Consider the following 23,536-nt stretch of genomic DNA (forward strand, 5'->3'; position numbering starts at 1 on the left):
TCCACCCACACAAGAATCTGGCTTTTCTCCCGTTCGGAGGTCCAGGCAGGGGGAAACAAACCTTTCTTCCTTTTGTGAGGAATTCAACATGAGCATTCAATGCATGCCTGTTCACTGGAGAGCTCTGGGCCAGTTCAGCAAAAACTTTTCAACAGGGTGGGCAACCCACAGTTCCAGTCCTGCCCCCCCCTTCCCGCCCCATGCAGAGAGCAGGTTGTTGGTCAACAACAGCATAGAGAAAGCAGACCGAAGCAGCCTGACTTCGGCTGCACCAGCAGCTCTCTCCAGTTACCAGGAATGTGAAATGTTTCTCAAGGAAATTCCTCCTCCTGCAGGAAAGCGAGGAAGGAAACCGAGAGAATTTTGACACATTTCAGGCAGTGGGAGTGAGCATGAAAAAGAGGAGAGCGAAGGTGCTGATTGGTCTACTGTTAGAAAAGTGTGTGAACAGCATGGTGGTGCATGGAGCTAAGTCGAGACTGGATTTTATTTGAGGACACGATAAAACAAAAAGGAACTACATTAGTTTTTAATATAACCCAAAATGTAATGCATATTTTAAGAGGCCCCCAACTCGCTTTATATTTCTCTACATTTGCTCTTGTAAAGAAAAAAGAAGCAATACAAAGCTAAAGCAAAGAGTTCTAGATTCCATCTATTTTACTTTATAAATGCAGCTGCCTATCAGTAAGATATTATCGCTTTAAATGATATTATCTATGCTGGGGCATTTTCATTTGTCCATAGCAGGTGTATCTTCCTTCAGGAAGAAGCAGCGCCTGCAGTCGAATGCTGCTACTGCAGTATGACTATTGTGCACAAATACTATGTCAATTAACACAACACAGGAGCAGAGTTCATTAGCAGCATTTAAAAGTTGGTCCTTTCTTCATTATCATGTAACAAAAACGGAAAAATACTTTTCATTTTTCCTCAAACTATTCAGCAAAAGAAAATGTAGTTCAACATAAAGAAGCATCATCCAGTGAAACAAGGTCGGGTAAAGTACAATAAGAATGCGATAAGGTCTTGGGAGACCGAGCAGCTGTTTGTTTTCAGCAATTCTGTTGCCAGACAGAGATTGTAAACATGACGTGGACATGTCGGTCTGCGTCATGTTTACAATCTGCAGTGTGCTGTGTCACAATCCTGAAGGGCACTGGAGATGGCCGATGGGGCCTTGTTTATGATTCCGAAAGGAAGCAGAGGATTAAGCAGACAGTGTCTGTGTGCAGCATCAGATTACTAGCTCCTCTTTTCCTGTTATGAAATCAGATTACTGCAGCTCCCCTGCTAGGAGAAACAATATCCATGCCTTAAGATGAAGGGGTTATCGAGGAGGTGAAAGGGTGAATTAAGCTCATATTATCTGACAGACAGGCCTCCTTTATTTGTATCCCGATTTAATGGTTCCATCTTATGTTTAACAAAGAGCACACAAAAAAATTTGAAATTAAATCACAGAGATTAAGGCCACGAATGATGCTGGAGATTGCACGCTAACAGTTGAAACTTCAGGTTATGGTAAATAGTGTATGCAACACATCATAAGAGATATGTGAAAAGTAGTTGATGGATTCATCTCCACTGACCTAGAACAAAGTATAATAATAATGTTGCTCCAGTCTGGGCCTGAGTTTGTTTTTGTTTATCTTTTTTATTTGCTGACATGCACAGCGCACAGCAGTTTGATACAATACACAGAATTGGGGCAGAGGAAACAAACATCTGACCAGACCCTGCAAAGAACACTCAACTACCACAGAGACGAGGCTCTGCCACTCTCGAGAATGAGGCCAGCTCGGGACGCGCATGAATCAAACAGCCACAAAGAAGGATGCTCTGCTCGCCACAGATAAACGTCAGAGGAAGAGAGGAAAGAAGGATTTTTGTTGCTTGTGAGGACACCTTTAAAATGTCTTCACCTTTCTGAACCCACAGAGCGAAACCTAAAAGCCGGGATTTTGATCTGGAGCAACACATATCATGAACTGAAAAATATCATGCAAAAAATAAATAAATGAATATCTTGACAATATTTTTCATTTATGGACCCAAAGAAGACAATTTTTATATTCAAAGTCTGTAAATTGATGGTAGGAAGGTAGTTTTATCTACCATGACAACTTCCCCACCATTTTGGAAACAATGAAGCCCGGCGAGCTTGTATGGCAAACACAACTAATTTGCTTAGTTGCTCCCATCATGTTGGTGACGAGGGTAAAGGTTACAACTCTTGATCCCAGGTTGTAATGGATCTTTGAACTTGGTAAGAAGCCAGCCCCCCTCATCCTGCTACGCATTCTTTATAGTTAAAAAGATAAACATAGCACCATCCTGACCTCTGTCATTCCTGCAAATACCACATCGCTCCTTCAACAATCACCTTCCACAGATAAAGGCAGACCACTCTGATTCCTGAGCAGGCTGCTATGACCATAGTATTTACTGCAAAGTCCTTAACGTGCACCATTTTTGTTATGTAATCTTGTGCATACGCTCTGCTCATATTATTCCCACATGTTTGCCATGAGAAGGAAACAATACATGTGAAAATAAAGCCACTGTACACTATGCATAGGAGTCAACATAGCCACCAAAGTTTCAGAGGTGCCCAAATTCTCACCTATAAAGGGCCAAATATTCCTCCGGATGGAGGGCTGCAGGATAAAAAAAAAAATTAGATTTATGTTATGTGAAATTATATTTCATTAAAAAGTGACATATTTTATTGAAAATTAACATTCTAAATCTAAAATAACATTTCAAAATAACTGAAACACTACTCTTTCATCTGAATAATAGTAATGTTATTATTTTCCAGAAATAGTTGTCAAAAACAGTTGTCTTGACCATTTTTTCTAAATGTTCTCTTGTCGGTGTGGCACTGCTTCGATCTCTCACCTTGACCGGCAGATCAAAGTCAGTGACGTAGGACACACTAACAGCACATGAGCATCAGCAGAGAGAGAGAGAGAGAGAGAGGATAACATAATTCCTCATAGATAAAATGAGGAATTTAATAGTCAATCTTAACAGCACTATACTGTACATTGTGGTGAAACTTAAGATTATGTACTTTTTAGCTGCACAAAGTTCATACTCATTACTGTTAGGATTTTACAGCTCTTTGGAATAAGGAGAATAAGGGTGAATTTTTTAAAAGGCCACGTTGGGCCAAAACAAAGAATGTGCGGGCCAAACAGGCCTGAGGGCCCTAAACTGGGCTGCACTGATCTAGATAATCAAAATTGCAAAAAACACTGGCAAAATGTACTGGTATTTATTATTTGGAACTTCCTCTGATACAAAAAGTGCCTCAGCTCATGGAAAGACTTAGACTTGCAGGTCCAAAGTCTTTCTTTTTGAAATTTCAGGTAATGCATTAATATTCATTTTTGTGTCTAGCTTTACAGGAGGTCTCATCTTTTCAAAAACGCTCTTTGAATGCATCCTGTAAGCACTATTCAAGAACATTTTAGGAGTCCTGTTGTGCGTTTTATTCCTCGTCTGTCTTTGGTTAGTCAGCAGCATTACCAAAGCATTGGTCAGCTATTTGTGGGGGGAAAATGGGAGAAAGCTGGATAGATTTCCTCTGCTCTCGGTGCCCCCTCCAGACGTGTTTTTTAGAAAAGAAGGGGAAAAAACATCAGCTTAGAAGAAATAAGCTGCGACACCAATACCACAAGGTATTTGGGAGCTTGGAGGGTGGCGGACTGGCAAGCATGGTCGTGTTGGAATCAAAACAATGCTTGGCCAACTGTTCCAACAGCCCTGCTGAGGATGGAGCTGCCACAACACTCGTCTGGCATGTAGAAGACAGTCAAATACTGTACACAGCAATAAAACTGGCTGTACTAGCTAATGGTGGCATTTCAATATAACAAATGGTTGATAATGCCTGTAAGAGATTTAACTAATATTATTATGAATCTTGCTCGATCCAATGTAATAATCAGGTAGACAAAAAAAAAAAGAAAGGCAACTGAAAAATGGTTTTCATCATAGCTTTTAAAGAGGTCATTTAATGGCTTGGTGCCCTGGCACAAATGTCAGGAATCACAAATCCACGCAGAGAGGACCTACAAAAGCTGACATGGTTCCCCATGTGAACAGAACAGTTTTCCCTGAGCATGGCTTTCAGTAAAGCTGCAGGGTTTAGGATTATTTACCATCTTGTAATTATTAACAAACAACATCTGTGTGTGAGATTTTAGAGTTACTGCAATGAAAACTAATAATAAAATGAACAGCCAAATGATGACAGCCCTGTAGCCTTCATTTGAAACTGTGCCAGTTAGCTGGACACCCACATTTGTTAAAGGCTCGTGGAAGGAGCAAACAGCTGCACACAAAATGGCCCAGCCCCTGACAGAATGCCAAGGCAGAATCCCCAAAACAGGCCTTGGGTTGGGCTCCATGCAGGACTTTTCACACCAGCTGAGGATAAGTGGTCTAACAACACATACAACAGATTAGGCTGCGTTTGCAAAAATGCTGCACTTCCAAACCACCACATCTTATATTTGTTACAAAAAGACAAAATAAACAGTTGTGAATCATTATCGACACTAACTTCTACTTAATTACATATCAGATCTAACAAAACATCACGTCCACAAGAAAGACTTCACGTTGCTGCTACTGTCTCAATATAAACAATGACTGGTAAATCTTTAGCGTATGCCTCATAAATAAACCATTATCATCCTCATCCACATTTATCTTTAATACAGCGCCTTGTAGTGTGTCATCCACCAAAGAGAAAAGGCCGTGGGATATCAATGCACCACGTATGGCACGCTGTGTAAAAGCTCCGCCATGTCCCATGCTTATTCTCTCCAAGCCAGTCTAAAAACTTTATGGCTACAGCTATCTGAAACACGCTCGCCTGGGTCTCATGGCAGAAAACGACACATGTAGTTGCAGTACATGAATTGAGTCTATTTTGACCGAGAAAAACAAATCTCCAAAACGTTAAACGGCATTTAATCACAAAAAATATCTTATTGCATTTGCTGCAGAGAGCGTAAACACACAAAGTCTAACTGTCCTTTAAAGAGCCAACAAATAAATACAAAAACAAGAGACTCGTATTTTCAGAAACACGGCTACAAGAAAAAAAAAAAAGGATAGTGAGCTGTCGAATTACGAACCTGTCACTTCAAAGACTCTCCTTCTTCTCATTCCAGTTGGCTTCAATCCCTTTTGAGGTCTCAGCCAAAACAGAGCGACGTTCAAACAGGGGATTTTGAAAGAACACCGTTACTGTAAAATTAACTGTGTTTTCCACATGCTACTATTCCATTCACACTCATACAGGCACGAAAGAGGCAGCAGGCCAACACACACAACACACACACACACACACACACACACACACACACACACACACACACACACACACACACACACACACACACACACCATCGACTCCAGAGGAAACACCCCCCTTTGCAAGCCCACTTCTATCCCAATGAGTGGAGCAGATCTAGGTCAAAGCTGATTAATGTGCCCACAGCTCCCGAGAGGTTTCTGGTCAGGTGGCAGCCATGCCTGCCTGCTCACTGATGATGAATACTAATGCAGAGTATTACTGAGTGTTACTGCTGGTGTCCTCGCCAATATACATCAAGACAGCGCGGACGGCTGCTGAGGACATCTGCACGGACATAACGTGACAATCAAAACTACACGCTGGTCTTTATTGCTGTGTGACCACGGGGGATGTGTGGGGGGACGGGGGGGGGGGGGGACGTGTATCTGGACATGAAACCCCCACACCGCATGAACCCGAAAAAATGACGTGGGCCGCGGCCAGCTGTTGAGCTGCCCTGCAGCTCAGACAGCTCGTGACGTGCCGCTAAAAGGACGAGATGATGTCCGCTGTCCTTGTGATGAGATGAGCGGCGTCCATGTCCCCGTATTTAGAGATAGTTGTGTTGTGGCGGCATGCACTCCGTAAATGTGACCGGCCACAGGGCCTACTGTCTGCAAGAGCTTTAAAAAACACAGCAACAACGGAGGAGACGAGCTGCTGCAACCGGACCGACGGGACCGGACCGACGGACCGGACCGATCCGGTCAGAGGAACTTTTAGGATCTAGTTATCATAACGGTCGAAAATTAATTGAAAGACATCAACATCACTATTAAAAGACTTGGAAACCTGGTCCGAGCTGTTTGGTGTAAAACTGCCCTCTTGTAGAATTGTTGTTGTTTTTTTAGTTGTTTTTTTTTAGCCGACTGCACATTTAATTGTAAAAGTAATAAAAGTGTGAAATGCATCGAGCAGAAAACACCGGAGGGACTCCGGGGCGACCTGCGAGGTAGCGTTAGCGTTAGCGACCTTGCTAGTTAGCTCGCCCGTTAGCCAGCCCGGCAGTGTTGTGGAAGCGTGCGGCAGCTCCGGTCTCCCTCCGGCGGTCCGGTTCGCTCAGCGAGGGCGTTGTTGGACCAAACGTTCAAACCTCGTGTTGGCGAAGCGACACAAAGCGACTTGTAAACTCTCGGAGCTCGCGGAAACACAACGCTGTTGACGTTTACCTGGGAACGCAGCTGGGGGACGATCGGTCTATCTCCCAGGTCGCGAAGAGGTTCATGGGTACGGGCATGCCGCCGGAGCCCGAGCCCGAGCCCGGGACCGCAGCCCCGGTGAACGCTCCGGTCGGGAGCGTCGTCGTCGGCGTCGGTGCGCCGCCGCCGCCGCTGCTCGGGTTCAGGAAAGCGGCCCGGACGCCTCCTCTCTCTACAGCCGCCGCCATCATCACCACCGCTGCCTTTTACTGGGGGAGCAGCTCTCGCTGAGTGTCGGACGAAACGCGGGAGCCGCTGAACTCTGTGCCGCCTGCTCCTGCTCCTGCTCCTGCTCCTCCAGACTCCCCGCTCCTCTCCGCTGACTGGAGATGCTGATGGGCGGGGCGGGGCCTGTCACTGCTGATAGGGGGCAGCACCGCCCTGCGTCCAGCGGGGGACGTGTTTACTATGAAACAGGACTAAAAAATAAATAAAATATAGCACTATACTCATTTTACACGTTCATCTGTAAAGGCCTTCATTCACACAGGTTATCTGGAACTATCTATTTTAGACAGGGATGCAACAGGAACATACAACAACAACAAAATATTATTATAATTATTAAATATTATTAGTGCTGTTCTTATCATATTTGACTTTCCTTTAATTAGTAATTGTAGCCTTATTCATCTACTCTTTCATTATTTCTGTGTACCTGAATATCTGACGTTTCACTAATTATATTATTTATCATTTGGATCAAAGTTTATGAGATCTCAATTTTGTTCTTGTTTGTGAGGTTACTTTCCGAAGTAGGCAACTTTTATGACAACAAATGTTGTCAAGGAAAGAAAAAGTATTTTTCATAATCTGTCACAGTTTAAAAAAATTAGTTTTGTCAATAAAAACAGTCGGTATGATATCTTTTTGGTAGTTGGGGTCTGTGCTTTGTAGACTTCTGTGAATTTATGTTCAATACATCGGCTACATACATCTGAATGTTGAATTTTGAGGAACATCTTTCATGTGGTCATATCTGAAGACAAAACGTTTTCATACGAGCGGTGGTGTATTGTGCTGGATGTAAAAGCGTAACCATAGATGCTGAATACAGTAGTACCCAACAAAAAAGTTTGAGATGCTAGTTACACATTGAGGAGAAAATACAACCTGTCCATCGAACAGACCAAAAATGTTGATGAGCTGTTGAATTTCATTAAATGTTGGTCAAAAATTATCAGAAGACAGTTACAGAGCTTGATAAAATATCAAACTCCAAAAATGTTGGCTGACTTAGTAGGGTGCCCAAGTGCATGGAATAAAAAAGTAACAGTGCATTCACTTAAAAAAAAAAGAAAAAAAAAAGAGGCCTATTTTCAGTGTGCATTTGCTGCAGTAATTGTATTTGCTTATTTTATCTTAGAAATCTACAAAACACTGTTCTGGGGAGCCCAAACATTTACTCACAGCCAGAGTTGCTTTTCCATTTGATTATTAATACATTGTAAATGTATATATTTTTTAAAAGTGCTTACTAATGACTTGTGTTTGTTGTTATGTAAAGGTTTGTACTGCATGCAAATAGATACGATACATTTTAGTTATTGTGATCTGTCAACATTTAGAGACTGTTAGTATTACTGTTTCACTCAGAGGTGGGCAATCCAAATTCATTGTCTTCCTCAGGTGTTTTTGATATACAGTAGATTCTGGTCCTTTACACAATACAATCAGAGAAGAGTCCCAAATTCATTTTACAGCATGAAAAAAAGCAAGAAAAAAATATACAGTCATGGTCATAAATAGCTATCTTCATCGACGAGGACAAGGAGTGCTGCAACAGATGGTGTGGCCCTCACGGAGCTCTGATCTCAGCATCACACAGTCTTCTTGTATGAAGACACAGAAGCAACTGAGACCGACTAAATCCACAGAGGAACTGTGACATCCTCTCCAAGAAACTAATATTACAGCACATCCCTATTGATATTCTTAAATTTCATCATAATCATGAAAACTGACAACTCTGCTGTCAATCTGAAACAGCGCAGTACTGAGTCAGATCATAGACTGACTGATCTGCAGTGGCAGAGTGCCTTGAGTTGGCAGTCAAACTTCACAGTTTTAACAGAAAAAACTGAGAGCCAAAATCCACAGAAAAACTTGGAGAACTGGTTCTGTTTTAAAGGCAAAGGATTATCACACCAAATATAGATTTAATTCAGGTTTTTTTTTCTATTCACTGCACTTTGTATGAATGAATACAAATTAGTTATGACATTACTTTGGAAAGCATCCTCACTTTGCTTTCATGGATTAAAATACCGTAGATCATACAAAAGAATATCTGTTAGTGCATTACTTTTACACAGCAAAAAACATTATGACGTATGCGTTTGGGTAACTACAGCAAACCATTTTGCAATCTTTTAAAACACAAATAGTTTCTTTTGAAAACATGGCAGGACCTGCTTTTTTCAATAGCTCTATGTTATTCATTATGTATCATCAGTTATGACATAATGACATTTGGTGCTTGACACTTCATTCAGTCATTGTTCTCTCTCATGTTGTGAAACACACTGACTGTGACTAAGGACTCAAATAAATCTGACTTGACTCGACATGCTCAGGAGGGTTGGGTAACGTGTGACAGCCTCTTTCAACTGACCAGAAAAGAAAAAGAAACGTTCTTATTTTTTTTCAAATGTTGAAATAATATGTTGTAACAGCAGAACATCATTTTGGGAAACATCCTATCAAGTCATCACTGCTGGCACACACACAGACACACAAAGGTGAAATATGTGATGAAAGTGCTTCGTCTTCTTCTCTCTTGTCTGTAATAATCTCATAGGATGTGTTGTTCCCCATGCAAAGCATGCTGAATGTCAGGAAACTGATCTTTAATCATTGCTAGGCAACTATTCACCCCTGACTGCCGCAACATCCTCTAATGAAGGTGGCAAACATGATTCAGTTTCAAAACCTGTCATTCTACAATTTACATTCTTACATATTCATGTATTTTAACAGAATTAGGTTCACATAGAATTGATCTTATATGGCAAGTTAGGGCAACACAATCTTTCCTTAATACAGAACTTTTTAGGGGAAAACTTAATGTGCTTTTCATGAAAATTGAAAATAAGAAAGCTAGATGTCAGATAATTAGGTATCAATAAAAGTATTCTTAACGGGGGAAAATCCCTACTTTTTAGTACATTCTAAGGTGCCTTGAAATGAAGCTCTCTCATTGGTCACTCAACACAAATCTCCAGTGCATAGTGCCATCTCATACTTATGATTTCATCATAATTTCCTGCCCCAATTTCGATCCTGTACAGTACTGTATGATCACCACAGTGGATTAAAAAAAAAGATTAGTGAATGAAGTTTTGGAGAGCATTGCCACCTAGTGTTTAACAGGGGTGCTACACCAAAATCTGGGCTTTTAAATACCACAGTTGCATGTTATGATTCATCCAATAGATGGCACACTGTCTGCGTTTATATTAAAAGAACAATTCTCTCTCTCTTTCTCTTGGTTGCTCTAACCCTCCTGATTGATCCGCCTCTTCCTCCCATAAACACGAGTGGGTGGATGCATATATTGTGACACTATTGATGTTTCCACAACACAGCAGGCTGACACTTTATAAGTCAGCCTTTCACCTGTATTGAATTCTGGAGGAGAGAATAAAATACCCAACCATCAGCTTGTCAGGCAGCACCTGCTCAGTGGCAGGCGTCCTCCAACAAAATCAAAGACATAGCTTGCAGTAATATCAAGCGAGCAAATGTCTGGAGGAGAGAGGAGGCTGGTGTTTTGGAGAGGTTGCAGGGCATTTCCTGTCATCAGACTGAGCTGACAGTCTTTGTCAAAGGCAGGAGAGCGAACACTAGAATGCATCTCTCTGACGTCATGCATATAGGCAACGAACAACACACCATCTGTTAGGTAACACCATCTCATTCTCTCAGATGTTGGTCTGAAAAAACACAGATCTTTCATTATTCCATTGTGATAAAAAAGCAAATGTTGTTGCCAAGGAGATCTTTATTTTTAGGTGAGAGCTATTGTTTTCCGGCTTGTGACACTGCTTGCATGCCACCTCCACACCATCAAAGTCAGGCATTTTTAATGAGCAAACCTTTGATTAGAAGCTACAAGCAGCACTTTTCTGAGTCACTGCACAGACTGCAGTCACGCATGTTCTAGTTTAAATTTAGAACTTCAAGGGGCATTCGGTCTTTGTGACATTTGTGAAAACTTGGCAAAGTGACTGTAATGATCAAAAAGACCATGTGGAAAAAACTTTGTACCTCCCTCCTGGACTCATATACGCCACCAAATATTTGTTTCTGTATACCTCTGAATGAGGAGAATAACAAGGAATAGGCTACTTTCTGCATTTGGCAATGCACACAGCAATAGTCAATCAAATCTGATAATGTGGCCATTGTTCTACCACAGCGAATACATTAGTGCTGTCAATCTTTTCCCAGGTAGGTGCCCATATGCAACAAAAAATTGTGTCAAGCTGAGATGTGTTTGGGGCCAGTTGAGATGCACAGAAGGAATTATTGCCAGCCATATGCTGACCCCTGAGGAGGCATAGCGGCACTGTGCTGCAGATGAACATTCATATGCATCACAACATACTGCATGGAAGCCACATGATACCTGCAGCTCACAGTGTTTGTATGTACCTCTTGGAGCAAAGCCAACATCTGCCTTCCTACTCGCTTCAGACTGTGCTCATAGTGGACAAGATGAAAAGAGACAGATGAAGACATTTTTGTGTGTCTGATTTGAAATGGAACTTTTTCAGTTTTGTATTAACAAAAAAAGATATCAACATGCACATTTTCCTGTTAGTTTAATTGAGGTTGCTATGTGTCAGCACTCAGTGAAGTGCTTCACTGTTCAAGTGATCTCACACTACAGCGAAAGAAAAGGGTTAACTTTCCAGTCTATCAAAGCCAGTCCATTTAACATGAGTTTAAAGGGGGTCTCATTCATCAGGGAAACTGTGCGCAGCGTTACTGTGATGTTTCTCATTTCACACACATATTATAGCTGGCTCGTCTCTCAGCTCGCAGTGATTGGTCTCTGGTGAGCAGTCAGATACAATTTAGGGATGCTGTCTATTTGTAATCTGCTGGAAAGATTGCCACATGCCCTGATACAGTAGAGCAGATCAATCCGAGGCACATCTCTTACCCCTTCATAAGCTCTCTGTACACCTCTGACTACTAATCACACTTCAAAACACCAAGGGCGGCAGATAAGCTGCTGATCTAATTAAGGTTTTGCAAGCCTAGCACATTAAGGATATTATTTCTCATGGATTACATCCTTCGTTAAGGCACAATCGATTTACAATTTCCTGAATTGTGATCCATCCCAGGTATTATCGTAAATTTTTGGTGTGGTTTGGGTTGTGATACAGATTCAGAAACTCAAGCCCATGGAAGTAGTCAGTGATCACAAAGGAGGATTTCTGATTGAAAACAGAAAGAACAAAACTTTACCTTCCAGATGAAGTTCAACCCAATACGTTTCCAGCTAATTCTGCTTAACGATGCCATAAAATCATGGTTGAACTCATTTCTATTTTTGCCTGTAGTGAAAGGAGAACATCTATGTAAGGAAACATGACCTCTTTCTACATCTCAATGACTAATCTTGACAAGTTAATGCAGTCCAGCTTGAGCAGCTACAATGTAGATGATAGGTCAAGCAGTCAGATCTCTGCTTTTTCCTTATAGCATGAAATATCTTACTTTGAAAACCATCGGCTTGACTTTATGTGGTGTGAATACTCCACAAAAAGTTTCAAAGGCGGTTTAAGCTTCAGAAATTCAAATGGAAAATTCAGCTTTTCCAGTTGCACCTTTGAAATTCTCTGTCTTGGGTCATGTGACTGACAGAACATAACCTGGACAGGGGTCTGATGTTTGTTGTTTGTTTCCATACAACTCATACTTCTTTAGACGGCACAAAAGCAGTTTATCCAAAAAAAGTTTCCTATCCATGTAAATCGAAACCCAGCAGTGTAACTGGTGTATAAACGGTGTCTGTCTTTTTACCAGACACATATTTTCCCCTTCAGATGAGGACACATCTCATCTAATTTCTAAAACAGATCTCTGTACTGTCACAAAAAACAAATTCAATTTCAGTTTTGACTAAACTGAAACCCAGAGGAAAAGACACAGATTCAAAACTGTTTCATTTCTCCACCTACCACTGAAATGAAAATCCCATTTGAAGGTTATGACTGAAATGAGATTCCTCAACACAAGCCCTTCATCATGTTACAAAAAAGTATGGGAAGAATGCATCTGTGAATAGTGCTTTCTAAGAACTTAGTGCACTTAATATGTATTTACACATGAATGACACAAACATTCCCATTCAGTCTGGCCAATGCACTTTTTTTGCTGCTTTTTTATGGAAACTCTCTATACACAGTGCATCAACATTTTGAGTCAAATAAAATCACCCTCTATTTCCTTTTTGGAGACATCTACAGATTTGCACTAATAGCAGTACAGTGAACCCTCGTTTTTCGCGGGGGTTACGTTCCAAATAGAAACCATGATAGGCGAAATCCGTGAAGTAGTAACCTTTATTTTACAATTGAAATAGATAGAACTGGACATTAAATATATCTACGTTACATATAGTCGTAATGTGATTTCAATGCACGATGCAAATCCGTGAAGCAGCGAGACCGTGAAAGGTGAACCGCGTTATAGCGAGGGTTCACTGTACACCGAAGAAACACAGCTGGTGGACAAAGGAAGGAGAGGATAAAGGAAGAGGTACGGCCAAGGGAAAGAAAACGTGGTGGAAGGAGTTAAGTAAATCTTATTTGATCATACAGTATGCAAATCAGGAGAAATATCATGTGCCAGCTTTGAATCTCATCTCGATCTCGCAGCACATGACCTTTGCATAAAGCACATTCATGATTGTCATCCATTCAGTGGTTACCATTGCAGCTCCATTGATCACTGAAGAATGTACAAGCAGATTCCCCCGACACTCATTGTGTTTCCACACTGGACAATGCAGAGCAGAAAGACAAGAGAGACAGAGCTATGAAACCATTTGCATTAATGTCAGCCGCAGAGACAAGCAGGCAAGACAAATACCCCACAGGAGTCCTGAAGACCAGCAGTATCTCCAGAGAGGGTCGACCAGGTCTCGCTGCACAGCCAGCCAGCCTCACAAAAGATAACTCTGGACAATGGCCAACATTAGGGGAAACGTTCTGCTGTCTTTAAAAATCCCATTTAAGTAGAAGCAAGAAGTGCACCTGCCAGCTTTCTTTCTTTGCTCCCCTCTCCTTAATGCGTACATATGGGAACCTTTCTTGAAAGAAATCATTTTGCTTTTAGATTTCCCAGAGTAAAAACAAGCGCAGGGGAAAACTCCCCGCTTGGCAACGGGTTTCTTGCACAGAAAACACTTCTTAATGAGTCCTCTTAAGCTTAGGTTATTATTTTCGGCTTTGGAGTTGTAGCCGGGTTGCTCGTACATGTTTTTTTTTCCACTATTAACCCAGATATCCAAAATGGCTGCCCCGGGATATGTTTGATTGCTCTTCCCCAATCCTTTGAACTCCACTGCAATCAGACAACCTAAACTTCATCTAGTTTTCTCCATGAAATCGAAAAGGTATCTGTGTATCACAGCGTTCCCTGAAGTCACCTAACAGGAAGCAAGTCGTGAAACAAGTTCCAAAATGCCATATTTGAACTGTGATGCTATTGGAGGCCGAGCATATGCAGGTCCCTCTATCAGATATGTAAATAATACAGCCATGTTGATGCAGAGAGGGCTGTCAGTGTGTGTCCCTTCTGCACCTTGTTTATCCAGCACATCGAAGGATAGACAACAATACAAAACACAAGCTGCTAAGGCTGATCCAAGTTCAATATCAGTCCAGAGGAAATATTTCCTGTAATTACAGACAGAGTTTCTTCGCAATAGCGGGTTAAACACTTGCTCAGAAAAAAGCAATATTTGGTTTTCCTAAGGGTATTTCATTTTTGTTGCCTCTGACAGTGTCTCAACTGCACTGCTTTAAGATCCAACCATCCATTATCTATACCTGCTTTATCCTGAACAGGGTCATGGGGGGGCTGGAGCCTGTCCCAGCTCACTTTGGGCAAAGGCGGGGTTACACCCTGGACAGGTCACCAGTCTATCACAGGGCCAACACAGACAGATGGAAACAAAGACCATTCACACCTAAGGGCAATTTGTAGAACTACCAATTAACCTGAGGTGCATGTTTTTGGATGGTGGGAGGAAGCTGGAGTACCTGGAGAAAACCCACGCAGGCACAGGGAGAACATGCAAACTCCACACAGAAAGGCCCAGGTCTAGATTTGAACCCAGAACCTTTTCACTGTGAGGTGACAATGCTAACCACGATGCACCACTGTGCTGCCCATTTGCCACTGATTTGCCCCTGATTTAAGATATACAAACACAAATCACATGGAAATCTGTCAAAGCCTTTTTACAAAAGAAGAAAGATTTAGTAAAAAGGCAAAAAAAATTGAACTCATCAGCTTATCTCTAAAAGCATTACGGTGGTAGTCTAGCCTTGTGATCTTCTTTATAGGCAGCACTACAACCTGACATTTCCATCTGGCCTGAAATCATTTGACATTTTCTGGCTTTGGAGAAATGTGCAGTCAGATGTTAGTTGGTTTACTTAGCTTTACATTTTTTATTTCGTACAAAGAGGTTTCAACCTTTTGTCAGAAGATATGAGACAGTGGTGATACAGATGTGTGGCAATGATGTTCATCCAATGCTGCAGAGACAGAGAAAGATGGTGGTGATATTGTAACTATTCTGCAACACAGACACATAATACTTCAACAAAAACTAAAAACAAGCGATTAATGACTCACTTTCATGCTGCAAAAAACAAAATCCAAAGATAAACACTGCATGACTGGACAATAAAGTTCTGAACAAATCTGCTTTGATGTGTGACGAGCTCTGCTTGCTTTCAGGCCCTCCAGCTCATCTGTCCATACTTATTGAACTGTGGTAAAAGGATGGATGGGCACTTCAAGGAAAAAGCATAGCTGTGATAAAGTCTGACAGGACGTTGCTGTTTTTCTAATACCACCCACACTGCACTGTAAATATGATCCATTTATTCAAGCTGCCAGTTATGGAGTGAAAGTGCCTCTGTCTCCAAGAGAATATGTTGGTACTTCTTACCAGATAAAATGGTCATTGTATGGCTTGTCGTTGCTTAAAGTTATCCTTCAGTAGGCACTGAGCTGTGACAGAAAGCACGCAGCACACTCTGAATGTCAACAGACCGAGCTTTGACCTCACCTTTGTCCAAAACTTGTCACACATGTCTCTCACTGCTCTACTTATGGACTGTTGGAGGCAGCACAGGAATCTGAAATATCTGAATTTTACTGACAGAGCAGAACAGAAACAGGGAAAGGATCACTTTGCACACACTGCCCTGAGGGCCACAACAGAAAAACAGCACGGACTATCTTATCGGTGAGCTTAAATGTCAGGAGCATTTTTTCTGACCCTTGTCAAAACTACATGCTGTGGAAGTGAAGCAGGGCTTCGGCGTGTGACCTGTATACTTTCAGCATGTGATGCAGAGAAAATAAAAGAAGCACACGGTTAACTAGGAGTTATGTTTTATGGCTTGTGCCATATAAAACTTGAAATAAACTGCAAATATAATGTATATTGGAGCTGTCAAAGAAGATGCAGTAAAATGGACACTCTTTATTTGACATTGCATAATATGTATTATGTCTCTTGATTTAATCCATACAGAAACTAAACTGTAAGAATGGAGTGCTCAGCACTGGAACTACTTACGGGCCAAACACGATGAATTCCCTAGAATGTTTGAGTCCGCTGGCAAACTCGCAGTAATGACAAGTCTCGGGTATTTCCCCAAAATGTTGAACTATTCATTTAAGATGGCTTTCTGGTTTAATAACAATGAAGCAGGGATAAATTTGAACAAATTTGTGTTAAAATAAAATACTGCTAAACAACTGACACACGCCAAACCAGGAGTACATAGTGTTCCAGTTAGAAAGGTATCTACTGACCACATACTGGAAATGGACGTAGTCGCTGTAAGTGCCGCAAAGGTGTAATTTTAAAAGAATTAAATCACATCTTGCTACAACACTTTGAACATTAAGAGGTTATATTGAGTCACTGTTGCTCTGAACAGTCTGCCATCATACTGTTCCATTCATCATAACCAAAAGTTGGATTCTGTTTCTTCTTCCTGTCATGTTGGACTGAGAGCAGACTGGACGCTACAATGACTCACTGTCCCATCTTGTGGTACAAAGTGGTATTATGAGACAGTGTGGGCGGGAGCTAGCTGGTTAGCAAACTAGATACATGCTGCACAACATCCCCTTCTCACTCAGAAGGCGGTGCAGGTTCTGGTCCAGGCTCTAGTTATCTCACGCCTGGACTACTGTAACTCCCTCCTGGCAGGTCTACCTGCTAATACCATTCGTCCTCTGCAGCTCATCCAGAATGCAGCAGCTCGACTGGTCTTTAACCTCCTAAATTCACTCACACTACTCCACTGCTCCTCTGCTCCCTTCACTGGTTACCAGTAGCTGCCCGCATCCGTTTCAAAACATTGGTACCTGCGTACCGTGCTGCGAACAGATCGGGTCCAGTCTACATCCAGGACATGGTCCGACCTTACACCCCAGCCCGTTCACTCCGCTCTGCATCGGCCAATTGGCTTGTTGCTCCCTCACTGCGAGCTAAACCCTCTACAAAATCACAACTGTTTGCTGTCCTGGCTCCTAAATGGTGGAATGAGCTCCCCAACAACATCAGGACAGCAGAAACTCTGTACATCTTCCGCCACAAACTAAAAACACACCTCTTCTGACTTTACCTTGAATAGTAGCACTTAAAATGGCACTTGCTTATAGCACTTTGAAGTTTGGCTATCTTGAAGAAAATTGTACTTTCTTGATTGTTGTTGTTCTGAATTTGTACCCTCATGGTACTTATTGTAAGTCGCTTTGGATAAAAACGTCAACTAAATGAAATGTACTGTAATGTGATGTGACCTGTGTAACCTGAGTAATGTCTCTGAAACGCAAAACATAGACATTTTTGACAAAACATCAACACTAGTATTTCTACAAATTTCGTGGATAATTTTAGTTACATTTTGAAAATTTTAAACTAAATATCTCACATATTGCTCCATTAAAGTGCAGTATGACTGAGAGCCACTAGGGGCTGGCTCCAAAATACTTCTGGCTCCAATAGACTCATTAAAAAACGGTCAGTTTTTAATGAAATAAAAAAAATGTCCACAAGTTATTATGGTTTCATTAGCTAAATGCAAAATGCCAGACTGGAGGCTTTAAAACCAACAGTTTACCGACCAATCGGTGAGTTCACAGTGGGTTGTAACTAGGTACAGACACAATGCTAAGAGAACAAGGGGTTAATAAGTGACAAAACTCATAGGCTTCCATCATGCATCACCACAATATACTGTATACTTACTGGAATCAATACTTTTTTATGATAACTGATCGGATAAAAAGTGATGGTTTGTGTTTTGTATATTTTGTTTCAACTGGAAATCACATGCAGGAACTCAGCACAATGTGACACAGTGGTGACTTGTATAAAAAGCTGAAGGGAAAGGAATCAAGTAGACCAAGTAAATCAAAACACACGTTCTGTCAGAATCCACAACTTGGGTAGCTTCTCAGTGGGATGCTTGACCCAGATGTGTGAACAGAATATCTGAAGCTGCAGCATATGTCAAGCAGTGGTCCCGAGCAGAATCATATTCTGTTAATTCTACACAACCAAAGTGCAAAAAGTCCTCAGCGGTGCAATGTCGAGCAGTTTGTGTATTTATGCGTCGAGACACTCACACAATCCATCACATGGTACAACGGAGCTGCAAGGTTCTCGCCTCTCCAGCTGGAGGTAGGATTCTGCTCCCATCAAGGGTAACAGTTCTCTTCCTCATTTATTATGTGCAGTCTTGGTTAGCTCTGACAAACAAAAGTTCGCAATATACAACGAAACTTTGTGGAAGTTCATCCTCAAGAGTGTTTTTCTCTTTTGGTTGTTCTTTAACGTTGCCAGGATTTTTCTGTGTACCCCTACAATGCTGCTTAAAGTGTGTTTTCAAATACAGTTTTTGCTGAAGGCGATGTATAAATAAGGCAGACAGGAAAAGAGTTGTGATATATGAAAGAAATGAAAGTATTTGGGGGTATTTTAGCATCTCACAAAATAGTGATTGGACTTTCCTTATTTCATGACTGTAATTGATTTTAAAATGAGAGAAATGACAGATAATAGATTTATTCCAAAACACGCAGATGAAACTATTTCTTTCACCCGATGAGACAATGAAAAAGGAACGGCCATAATGATAAGGTGGAATTTCAATTTCAAGATTAGTTGCAGGATGGTTGCATTAATCACATGACATCAGGTTGTTCTGTTTAATGGTTTGCATTATATGGAAAAAGACAAAAAGCACTGCCTTGGCACACCTGTAAATTCAAGTCATTTCAAGCTAGTGTGGGTAACAGCTGTGCGTGCTTACATAAAACCGACCCTGTTCATTTTCAGAAGTTTTGAGAAGATTAAGAGTTTGTTTATATGTGGCTGTGCAGATGATTACTAGCTGAGGGATTAGAAAAGCATAAGAAAGTGAAATGTAAAATGGTCTGTTATCTCATGCCAGGGAGGAATGTGGGCACCAGATGTTATCTTTATGCGGGTAATGGGTTATCACATATCGGGGCAGAGATTACAGATTTATTGTTCTTCTCTCCCTCTTAGATATTACTGAAGTTTTCATTATCTTGTCCACACACTGTCACCTCAATGACTCAGCTTCTTCTCCTCGGCCCGATGCAGCACCACAAAGCAGCTTAGTTCCCGTCACCTCATTTACCCTCTCACACCAATCTTAATAGCTCCTTATCACCATAAACATATCATTGAATTCCAGCAAAGACTTTCCGCTTATTAACTTTCATACTGCAGCGCTAAGGCTGATGGGAAGATGGGGAATCCATGTGTCCATACTTTGAGGATTAGAAATTGTTACTGGTTGTCTGGCTTCATCTACTCGGAGGGAGATTCTGAATGGTTTGACAGATGCACATATCAAACACTATAATGTATTCTGAGTCAGATGTCAAACAGAACAAAGACTCTGCAGAGACAATCAAACTAGAAGCTCCACTTGGTGTGGTTCATTTAGCTGTTATACTCTTAAAGGCCCATTTAAACACACATAAAGCAAACAAATTCAAAAGAGGCTGGATATTATATTGATAAATGGCTGAAGTGTGATGCCTATTCCCAACCATTAGTGCCTTAAATTATCCCCTCATCTAATCAATATGAACTTCATAAAAGCGTACAACTTGGTTTCTAAACTGACTTTAAGTTGGTGTCGACTTAATGCTCCAGCCACTGGGGAAACAACAGGGGAATAAACTAGGATTAAAATGCTGTATATCCTGCGGGCCCATGTGAGCTGTCACATTATGCACAAATGTAAGTGGGATCATGTCAAAAGAGCGGAGAGTCTGATATTACTAGTTACATAATCATTCCAGAGCAAAGTCCAAAAATATGCAGCTTTCTGACAGACGATCCTATATATAGTGGACATTAAGTCAGTGATGTCAGATGATGTGTGCGCTGTGATTAGAGCAGAACTAAGGTCTGCATGGCTGAAGGTGTTTGGTCCTTTTTGGGATCACAAAAATCAAAGTGAGTGATCCTCTGAGGACCATGAATAGGTGTGCATGTTAATATATTTAAGTCTAGGCAAAAGTCTCTTCAGCCCTTGAGTCATTCTTAAAAAACTGTAGGAAACCAATGAGTAGATAGAAAAGAAAGAAAATCCATAAAAGCCAATGGTTTGTCACTGCATGCTTGACTTGTGTTTGGAGGCGTTTGCTGTGTCACTTCTGCCAATACAGTGGAGGGAGATAAAGATGTCAGAGGAGCTGTAGACAGAAACTCTTCTGTTCTTTTGTTCCAGTCAAATAAGGCAAAATAAAAGAAAAACACCAGATTAAGTTTAAGAGAAGTGACGACAGCTAACAGAGAGCACAGTGAACTGCCTGTAAGAGATAGATAGCTAGGTAGGTAGGTAGGTAGGTAGGTAGGTAGGTAGGTAGGTAGGTAGGTAGGTAGGTAGGTAGGTAGGTAGGTAGGTAGGTAGGTAGGTAGATAGATAGATAGATAGATAGATAGATAGATAGATAGATAGATAGATAGATAGATAGATAGATAGATAGATAGATAGATAGATAGATAGATAGATAGATAGATAGATAGATAGATAGATAGATAGACAGACAGACAGACAGACAGATAGATAGGTACTTTATTAATCCCGCAAGGGGAAATTGTGTCGTTACAGCAGCGGCATGTACAGGGCAAAGCAATAAATTACAGAATATAAAATAGAGGTAGTAAAAATATAAAATGCACATTATATACAATTTATATACAAATAAAAATAGAATAATATTAAATTTAACTAAACTCAATTAAACTAAACTAAACAACAGTGCAACAATGTTATTGTTGTGTGATGGATTTAACCAGAGGTGAGTTATTGTTAAGTCTGATTGCAGTGGGCAGGAATGATCTCCTGTATCTGTCCTTGTGACAGCGGAGCTGGAGGAGTCTGTTGGAGAACGTGCTCTGCTGTCCCCGCAGCAGGTGGTGGAGAGGGTGGTCAAGATTATCCAATATGGATAATAGTTTGTTCAGTAAAGTAAAGAGCCACACATTATACCGGTGTTTCACCATTGTACTGTATACCTGCTACTGGAAATATTACCAAGTGGTCCCGTATGACATTTTTAATCAAGTAGAAATATACAAGGGAAAGCTTGAAATATATTTTATTCAAAAGAAAAACAATGCATATGTTATCCCGGAGACCCATGTGGAGGAGGGTGGATGAGCTCTAATACACAGCATGTCCTGTCCAGAGAATCTAACAAATGCACCATCACCTATTGATCCTCGTACTGCACACCCATCCGTCCATCCTGCTGCCCAGCACCGCGTCCAGCAGAGCCTTCTTGTCATCTATTATTGAGGAGAAAAGCTCAGCCATAAAACCCCAAGAACAGCCTCTGACTGATTTAACTCCTTTGTGCCAATTGTCACTCACTGGGTCTACATTTGCATTAATTTGATCTGAAACTTTTGTCATTACAGTGGCATCTCAGAGGTTGAAAAGTTTTGGAAGAAAGAACTCAAATGAGCTTCCAGCTTGTTCTCACACATTTTAATAAAGTGTCAGTTAAACATTGGGGTTTATTTCACCAGATGGTCATGTTTTATAAAACTGTGATGAGTGTTCATTGGAGAATCAGAGGTAGAATTAAATATAAGGTGAATGCAAAACAAACCTGCAACACTATACAGCATAGTCAAGGCTGGATTACTATGCAGGTAAATTGGTTAACTACCCTGAGACCCCGGGTCCTCAGGGGGGCTTGAGGCTCCATTCAAGATGTGGCAATTAGTGTGTATTTTGTAATATAATGAGGCCCCATCTTGTAGAGCTAAAATGTAGTTTTAAGTCCTTAGTTATTTAAATTCATGTTGTGCTAATTTGGTGCATTTTCCTAATCAGAATGGTGCTTAAAGGGACAATGCACAGATTTTACTCTTGAAGCATTTAGTTTGAGAAAAAATATGCAGTCAGGTAGTAAAAGTTCATCCCATGGAAATTGTTTGCTTTTCTAACATATTAGGACGAGACAACATTTGATACTGTTTGATGCAGTGCCTACAGATAAAGGTGGTAGACTTCAATACAATCATAAGGAAAATTTTCTTTTTCAATCATTTATTGAACACAAATATCAATAAATGTAATATTATTCAGTGGAAAAAGTAAGTGCACTCTTGGAGAATCTAATATTCCTGAAAAAAACTCCTTGCAGCTGTTTTATATGACTGTCCACCAGGCCCTGATCTCAACTTTCAGCCACTCATTCATGCGAATGTCCTTCATTTGGGAGAAGTTGAAAGGTATTCTTGCATGTCCTGCCTGTACTCAAATTTTGCCTTTTTCTTTTTCTCCATAGACCTCGACTAATTATTTGTCAGCCACTCCTTGGTGGATTTGTTGGTGTGCTGACGATCATTTCAAAAGGTCCACTTCCGTTTCAAGTCGGAGAGATGGCCGCACAATAACTTCAAGCACTCTTTGATATGATGCAGAATTCATGTCTGAATCAATGATTGCAAGCTGTCCAATTCCAGCACAGGGAACCCAAACCATAACATTTCCACCACTACGCTTCACAGCTGGTGTGTGTTTTTTTTTTAATTATCCTTAATGGTCTGTGCTAAACATGTCCTTTGTTTTTGTGGCCAAACAACAATCCAGAGCACTTTATTCCAGAAGGCCTATATGTTCATTGGCACACTGTTTTGCTCCAACGTTCTCTTTGGACAGCAACGTTTTTTTCCTGGCACACCTCACCTTCAGGTCACACTTGTGCAATTTCTTTCTGATTATAGACCCACGCACTGCAACACCGAGAGTTGCAAGAGTTACCTGCAGATTCTGTGATGAAATGTTACAGGTCTTGAAGACTCCTTTTTGCATCAAACGCTCAGCTCTGGGGCTGAATTTGCTCAGGCAGCCCATCCTGGTGAAATTGGTCGTTTGAAATCGATGCCACTTGTATTTCAAATAGTTTGGAGATCTTTTGAAATCCTTTGGCAGACTCAAAGGGATCCTCAACCTTCTTCTGAAGGCTTTAGAGAGTTCTTTAGATCTTGGCATGATGACACCGCACACTTTAGTTGTAAACAGAACAGCAGGCCCTGGATGTCAGAGGTTCAAGAAAGACAAAGTTCACTCCCTGAAGAGAGTCTGATCAATGGCACTTGATCTGGAAAACCTTCAAATTG

At 41.1% G+C, this 23,536-nt stretch overlaps 1 protein-coding gene across 2 annotated transcripts in view; it reads right to left on the reverse strand.

The window, feature by feature from the left end:
• Nucleotides 1-6,886, reverse strand: part of LOC138616053 (phosphofurin acidic cluster sorting protein 2) — a 51,337-nt gene extending 44,451 nt beyond the window's left edge. For both annotated transcript variants that reach the window (XM_069690067.1, XM_069690066.1), the window contains exon 1: nucleotides 6,547-6,886. In XM_069690067.1, the coding sequence (XP_069546168.1) occupies nucleotides 6,547-6,767 (221 nt within the window). In that variant the 5' untranslated portion in view covers nucleotides 6,768-6,886. The remainder of the gene's footprint in view (nucleotides 1-6,546) is intronic.
• Nucleotides 6,887-23,536: the final 16,650 nt, after the last annotated feature.

Source organism: Brachyistius frenatus, unplaced genomic scaffold (genome assembly GCF_029030835.1).
Source record: "Brachyistius frenatus isolate BFR_SWC_R1_liver_20210118 unplaced genomic scaffold, ASM2903083v1 Contig_8, whole genome shotgun sequence".
Classification (NCBI taxonomy): domain Eukaryota; kingdom Metazoa; phylum Chordata; class Actinopteri; family Embiotocidae; genus Brachyistius; species Brachyistius frenatus.